The sequence below is a fragment of the Arachis duranensis genome, chromosome 10, assembly GCF_000817695.3.
Source record: "Arachis duranensis cultivar V14167 chromosome 10, aradu.V14167.gnm2.J7QH, whole genome shotgun sequence".
Taxonomy (NCBI): Eukaryota; Viridiplantae; Streptophyta; class Magnoliopsida; order Fabales; family Fabaceae; genus Arachis; species Arachis duranensis.
The window spans coordinates 84,051,511-84,059,842 of record NC_029781.3 but is presented as its reverse complement, the minus strand read 5'-3'; the positions used below and the strand labels follow the sequence as shown (position 1 = coordinate 84,059,842).

Genomic DNA, 8,332 nt, shown 5'->3' with positions numbered 1-8,332 from the left:
TCAGCAACGCCATGGATCATTCAACAAATACACAAATTAATAATGTTAAATGATTTTAAATAAAAAGTAATAAGAATTTATCAAAGAAGTTGTTAAGAAAACCAATTATCTACGAAAGTAACCCCCCAATAAAATCCATTCCATAGCAACCCGATAATTAGACTCTTCTTTGTAGGGAACACTACCTCACTAGTCACACATTCAAATATAAAGATGGTTTAACAAATTGTTTCACTCCCATCTTCACAACACTATAGTGGTGCAGACGAAATCAACAACTATTCCGTATTTAACTTTGCACAATATTACTTACAATTTATGTACATCCTCACGTGATAGGAAGCAAACTGCCCAATCTTTCCAAAAAAAATCAGGCAGGCAGGCAGGAGGGCACTAAGACGAAAGTGAAAAAACAAATAAAAAAGGTGAAGGAAAATGGCCAAAACTTGAAAGAAACTCTATCTTATGGTATATCGGTTATTATCCTAACTAATTATGTATTAATTACGCAACGACCTCTTGCTGTTGACATTCCCCACCGTGACCAGCGGTGAGGTTACCGTTACACGTGGCGTCACCTTGCCAAGTCCAAACAATGTCCTTCAATGCGGGCCTAACGTCCTCCTCGCAGAATTTAACGTACTCCAAGGTGTCGCCGGCGGATTTCGAGAGCTCCACGATGGCAACCTCCGGCGCCACCTCGAACACCTCCGCCGTCACTGCCAGCCTCCCCTTCCTCCCCTCCGATGGCCCCTGCAGCTTTATCCTGAAGTTCTTCACCTCCGCCACCCTGAACCTCATCCCCTTCGCCGCTGCAAGGATCTTCGCCACGATCGCCGGCGCCGAACACCGCGAAGTGAACATCGATCCGCTCCTCCTCTTGCTCTCAAACAGTCCAGACAAATCAAATCCGGACGACATCGACGAGATAAACTCGAACGCGTTGAAGAATTTCGGCGACGAAACCTTGTCATTCGTTCTCGAATCTTCCAAAATTTCCTCAACCTTCTCCTTTTCTTCCAATTCCAACGCGGAAGGTACCGGAAAACCTTTCCGGAACCATGGCGATCGCATGATCGCTGGAATGGTGGTTCTCCTCTCCGGATCCGCCACCATGATCTTCGAAATTAGCCTTCGCGCTTCCGGTGAAAACCACGGAGGAAACTGAAACTCCGCTCTGAGAACCTTATTGTACATGGTCATGAGATTCTCATCGCGGAAGGGAAGGAACCCTGCGAGCAGCACGTAGAGGATGACGCCGCAGGACCACGTGTCAGCCTTGGATCCGTCGTAGCCTCTCTTACGGAGCACCTCCGGTGCCACGTAAGCAGGAGTTCCGCATTGCGTGTGGAGAAGGCCGTCATAGCGCAACTGCTCCGGCAAGGCGGAAAGTCCGAAATCGGATATCTTAAGATTCTCGTCGTCGTCGAGGAGGAGATTCTCCGGCTTGAGGTCGCGGTGAGAAACGCCTCTGCTGTGGCAGAAATCAATGGCGCTGATCAATTGCTGGAAGTACTTTCTGGCGACATCTTCTTTGAGCTTTCCTTTGGAGATCTTAGCGAAGAGTTCACCGCCGCGAACGTACTCCATGACGAAGAAGATCTTGGTCTTGGTGGCCATGACCTCCTTCAACTCCACGATATTCGGGTGCTTGACGAGGCCCATCACCGAAATCTCGCGCTTGATCTGTTCCATCATGCCTTCTCTCTTCACCTGCTCCTTGTTGATCACCTTAATCGCCACACTTTCACCCGTGGCTATTTGCTTCCCGTAGTACACCTTGGCAAACGTGCCTTTCCCGAGAAGCCTCCCCATTTCATACTTGCCAAACACCGTGTGGCACTGGCACTCCTCCATTCAATTAGCGGTTAACACACCAACTAACTAACCTTTTTGTTGGAGTTAGTTACAACTTCCGAGATGGTAGTACTAGTGTATGCTGTGTATGGACATGGTGTCTTTGTTTTTAGGGGGAAAGGGTAATTGGATTGGGTTTAGGGAAGACTGGCGGAGGGAAGGGAGTGTGTTGTTTTGTTTCCTTAGATGAGAAAGGTGTTAAAAAAGAATTGTTTGGGTTTGGGGGGTGTAGATATAGGAGAGTGATGGGTGTGGCTATGAGCTAGTGAGAAGAGAGAGCGGGAGGTTACAGGTTATGGGAATGGGTTGTCTCCTTACTATTGGAGCAGCTGGTATCTGAATTCCTTGTGCTTCAAAGCCCACCGAATGCAAACAATAATGGACAACAATTTTTCTTAATTTTTTCTTTAAAAGTTAAAATCTCAACTATTATTTTGTTTATAAAAGTTTTTAACATTAAAGAAATGAATTTGCCTATTATTATTGTATGCAAATATCAGCAAATCTGTGAAGGCCACTTGGCAAGTGGACACGTTCTACTTAGTGAGGGGTCTTGAGCCATCAGTTTCATGCTTTAGGCATAAAACAAAAAGACATGACAGGTTTTGAGTTTTGACATATTGAAAGAACTTAAAACTTTGATTGTTTTTAAAATATTATTAAAAATTTAATTTTGATGTATAGTTATTATAAAATAAGTTTATATTTATATTTAGTTATATAATTTTATATCAATAAAAATAATTAATTTTTATATTGATTACGTTAATAATTATTTAAAAAATTGGATGTCATTATACGATTTTATAAAAACGCTTTATAGTATTAAAATTAAACTCTATTATTAAATGATTTGTCTTGGTATATCACGGAAAGAGTTAAAATTGGATCTCTTGAAATATTCTGTGTCTACTTTAAGAGGACGAATCTTATTGATTAATTGGTAATTTAATGTATATTATGTTAACATATTACTGCCCATTTGATTGATGAAGGTGAAAAATTGCATTAAATCATTTACCAAAAATTTTGGATTTGATTTATGAAAAAATTACTATTCACATAAAGATGATTTCATATAATATAATAATTAAGAATGGCTAAATAATTTGCTATAAATATATTTTTATATAATTAATTTTAAGAAATTCTATTATCTTTTAGAGTATAATTTTTTAGATATTGACCAAATTTTAGTGTAACAATTAATTATTCAATTTTATGTTATTTTTTTAAATTTTAAAAATAAAATAATTCGTAAAAAACGTATTGTATTTTTAAAATTTAAATATATAATACACAAAAGACGTATTGTATATTTTAATATTAAATATATAATATGTGGAAGTGTAACCATAATATTTATATTATATTAGTTCTAAAATCATTCACTTATGTAAATAATGCTATTATATTTTTTCTCAAACACACTAATACTCATAGAATAAGAAAAAGAAAGAAAAATCTAAAACAGTCTTTGACAATTACTTCAAAAAACAACAAAGTTCTTGACAAAAAAAAATTCAATCCGTTCTCTGAGATTTACTTTTATGGGACTGATTAGCCCCTGTACAAAAAAAGTCAATGTTGTTTTCTTTTTGGCACAGGGGCTAATCAATCCCAAAAAGAGGATCAGGGGCCGGGTTGGGTGTTTTTTTTTTGGAACCTTGTTGTCTTTTCGAGATAATTGTCAGGGGTCGAGTGGGGTACCCACTAAAAAAAACGAGGAGCATCTCTCAATTCTCATAATACATTTTTTATTGTTTTAAAATACACAAAATACATAAGGTATATGTGCTTTCATATAAGCAATGCTTCATACTAATAATTATTGACTCTATTAGTTTTCTAATATACATACTTATCCAACTTTGCTTTTAACTTTAACTATTCAAATAAGTAATTTTTACATCTTTATTAGTTGACATCTTGTAATTTCTAGCACAACTATTATAAACATCTTAAAAATTCTTTAAGTTTAGTCATCAACTTGAAGCTTCCAATGCAATTCATGATTCTTCTAGTATGGAGGTGATGAGTGCAACTTGTTATATATATAGATGCTTCATGATTCTTCCAACTTAATTTGTAGCCTCCAATTTTGACTAGGAGATATAGTTTGACTTGTAATTCTTGTAGTTTCTAGTATCATCACCTTTAATTCTTGTAGCTTCTAATTTCATGATAGTTCTAGTAGGGTGCAAGTTGATTTAGTTTTTACTAACATTGCCTCCCTTAAATCAAGCTTGCAAAATAAGTCATTTCAAGCATCTTTTTCAACTTGTAAAATAACTCGATCTTTAACAGCTTTGTAAATATATCTGCTACTTGTTCTTCAGTTGGACAGTACTCGATCACAACTTCTTTCTTATTTACCAACTTTCTGATTTTATCAACCCTAATGTCACTATGCTTCAATCATCCATGGAATACTAGATTTTTGTAAAGTGCAATAGCTGACTTGTTTCACACAATATCGTTGTTGGAGTACTTTGTTTCTCATTCAATTCCTCAAGAATTCTTCTTAGCCAAACTACTTGCATTGCACAACTTGTTGTTGCTATATATTCTGCTTCTGTTGTAGATAGTGCTACACTACTAGTTGTTTCTTTGATAACCATGAAATTGCACTAGAACCAAGATGAAATACAAATTCTGAAGTACTTTTTTCTTGTTTCTATATCTCCGGCCCTATCACCATCAGTGTAATCGACAAGATTTAATTTATTAGTATTTTCATAAAACATACCATCACTTAAAGTACCTTTGATATATCGAAGAATCCGTTTTGCCACTTGCAAATGGTTGGTACAAGACTCCTCCATAAATCTGCTAAGCAAACTAACTCCAAACACAATATGTAGTCTGGTTGCAGTTAAGTATCTCAGACTTCCAATCAAACTTTTATAATATGTAGGATTTACTGCTCTTCCTTTATCTTCTCTCAACAACTTGAACTTCTCTTCGACCAGAGTAGAAACTAGTTTTGAGTGCTTGATTTAAAAATTTTTCAAAATATCATTTGTATATTTCTTTTAAGAAATAAAAATTTCATCATCTTTTTAAGCTACTTCAATGCCAAGAAAGTAAGATATCAAGTTCATATCCGTCACTTCAAAGTGCTTTATCATAGCCTTCCTAAATTTTGCAATTATCTTCAAATTGTTGCCAGTAAAGATTAAATTGTCAACATAAAGACATATGATCAAGATATCTCTAGGTTCAACGAACTTGATATAAAGCGTATGCTCAAATGAACATCTTTTGAAACCATTTTGAATGAAATTAGAATCAATCTTCTTATACCACGCTCTTGGGGCTTGTTTTAACCCGTACAAAGCTTTCTTCAACCTGTAAACTTTATTTTCTTCTCGAGAAACTTCATATTCTGTAGGTTGCTCAACATACACTTCTTCTTCTAAAGTACCATTTAGAAATACCGACTTAATATCCATTTGATGTATCCTTCACTTATTTTGATATGAATGTGAAATAATCATAAGAATAGTGTCTAATCTAGTAGCAGGAGCAAATAGTTCAAAGTAATTGATACTTGACTTTTGTTTGTATCCTTTAGTAACTAATCTTGCTTTGAAACGATCAACTTCACTATTGAATTTGTACTTACTTTTGTAAACGTACTTTACTCCAATTGGTTTCTTATCTGCTGGTAAATCTGTCAGCTCCCATGTGTCATTCTTCTCAATGGCATGAATCTCAATGACCATTGCTTTCTTCCAATTGTTGTCTCTAGAGACTTCTTCAAAGTTCAACGGCTCACAATCTGAAAATAGAACAAAATTTATGATTTCTTCATTGGACGGATCGTTGTCATTACCAACTTCATAGTCTGCTAATCTAGCAGGTAGTCTCCGCTCTCTTTGAGGTCTTCTAGATAATTCTGCTTGTTTGGTTGTGTCCAGTTGTCCTTTTTCTTCATCATCACACGTATTTCACATTACAATAGGCTGCTTTTCTGTGTTTATGTACCAGTCCCAGATGGCTTTCTCATCAAACGTCCCGTCTCTACTGACGATTACCTTCTTTGATTTTGGATTATACAACTTGTATACTTTTGAGTATGTGTTATAGCCCATAAAGATACACTTCTCGCCTTTGTTATCTAACTTCTTCTTTAATTGATCTGGTATGTGGGCATAAGTGATACACCCAAAGACTCTGAAATGATGAATGGAATGTCGCTTTCCACTCCAAGCTTCCTCTGGAGTTTTATCACGATCACAACTTTTGTTGGACACCTGTTTAAAATATGAACTGTTGTTGCGACTGCTTCTGTCCAAAACTCTCTAGACATTTGTCTTGACTTGAGCATGCATCTAACCATGTTCATGATGGTTCTATTCTTTTTTTTTTTAACAACTCCATTTTGTTGAGAAGTATATCTAGTTGTTAGCTGGTATTGAATTTCGTGTTGCTTAAAGTATTTTGAACATTCAAGATATTCTGTTCCTCTGTCTGTTGTGAGAATTTTGATTTTATAGCTACTTTGTTTTTCGACAAATGCCTTGAATGTCTTAAAGACATCACATGCTTTTAATTTCTGCTTTAGAAAGTATACCCATGTATATCTACGAAAATCATCAATAAAAGTGATAATGTATTTGCTACCACCGTTGCTTAGAATTTCTACACAATTTCAAGTAATCTTTTAGCTTTCCATGACTTTCCTGTAGGGAATAGATCTCTGTGTTTATTTTTCAGTTGACAAATCTCACAAATACAATTGAGAATATGAACCCGTGGTAGACCAGAAACAAGCCCTTTTCTTGACAAGTAGTTTAGGTCAGAAAAATGAAAATGGCTAAATTGTATATGCCACAACTAGTTATCATCAAGTATCACAGAACTTATGCAAGAGGGATTAACATGTTGAATTTTTAATGAAAACATTCTGTTTGAAGTCATCTTTACTTTATCAATGAACCTTCCATTGTTGTCCAACACATTACAATATCCACGATAAGTTATCATCTTATATCTCTTCTTAGATAATTGTCCCATACTCAGTAAATTATAATCAAATTCAGGAGCATAGAAAATATCAAAAAATATAACTCAGAGAACCATCTTTCAATCTAATTGGTATATACCCTTTTTCTTTGATAGGAATCTTTGTATTATTACCAAACTTCAATAGTAGTTTAACTGAATCATCTAATGAAGAAAATAGCTCCTTTCTACAAGACATATGATTACTATAGGCATTATCCAAGTATCATATATTTTCATCTTCAACACATAAATTACTTGTAAAAAATAAAGTTTGAATGCCCAGATTATTATCAGTATTTTGATTTTGATTTTTCGCAACATGTGCTTGATTGTTATTCATCATTTTGGATATGCAATCTGCTGCTTTATATCCATACTTTTCACAATGAAAGCAGTTGAAATTGGTTCTTTCTTGGTAAAAATTGTCTCGACCTGTTCTTTGGTTGACAGACCTAAAATTCGTTCCACCTCTTCCTTGATTAGGTGGTGTAAAATTATTATAAATTCCTTAGTTATAATTGTCATGACCTCTACCTCTGAAACTTTCTCTACCTCTATTTTTGAAAATTGAAACTGTGACCTCGTCCTTTTTGTGTACGGCTTGATTATGCAACATTGTTTAAATTCACTTAACTTTTCAAGGCTTCCTCGGTTGATTTTTCTGACTTCTCCAGTATTCTACTGATATGATTTTTCATGGTTTCTTGCAACTCTGCAATTATCCTGGTATCTATATCGTGGGACTCTAGTATTGTCGTTACCACATGGTCATACTTCATTAGCATGGTGCAAAGAATTTTTACCACCACTTTGCTATCAGAGATATCTTCTCTATAGACTCTCATCTTATTAACAAGATCTGTAACATGAGTAAAATATTGTTCAATCATTTCTGAGCTGAACATCTCGTACCTTTCATATTCTTTTCTAAAAAATTGTAGCTTTGCTTTCTAAACTTTATCTACGCCTTTGTATGACAGTTTTAATGTGTTTCATGCTTCTTTTCCATTTTTGGCATTTGCTATTTTTCCAAACACCATATAATCTACTCCTTGATGAATTTGAGATAGCGCCAATTGATCTCTTCTCTATTGGGCAACATCTACTCCTTTTTGTAAACTCAGTTCAGTGAAATTTCATAAATTCTGAGCCTTCAAATGAGTAGGCATCAAAATCTTTCAATAACTATGATCGAGCTTCCCATCTAATTTGGAACCAGACTTCACAATATTGAAAGTGTTTGTCATACTGACTCTATGAATAAACAACTATGTGATAACTCTCTCATACCTTACAAACTCTCAAACACCAAGTGCTGGATTAACCAGCTCTAATACCAAATATAAGTATAATATTCACACTATGTTGTGTAACATCCCATTACCTTACCTCTAGCCGTAAAGCAAGGGATAACAAAGTACCACGACAGTTCTAAAGCTTATATATATATATATATATATAT

The 8,332-nt window shown here is 35.1% G+C and overlaps 1 protein-coding gene across 1 annotated transcript; it reads right to left on the bottom strand.

Annotated features, from left to right (window-relative positions):
- Window positions 1–260: 260 nt before the first annotated feature.
- On the bottom strand, window positions 261–2,220 carry LOC107470588 (CBL-interacting serine/threonine-protein kinase 25-like). The gene has a single exon (XM_016089990.3). It carries the CDS (start codon window positions 1,855–1,857, stop codon window positions 505–507), a length of 1,353 nt encoding a protein of 450 aa, XP_015945476.1. The 5' UTR covers window positions 1,858–2,220; the 3' UTR covers window positions 261–504.
- Between the last annotated feature and the right edge of the window lie 6,112 nt (window positions 2,221–8,332).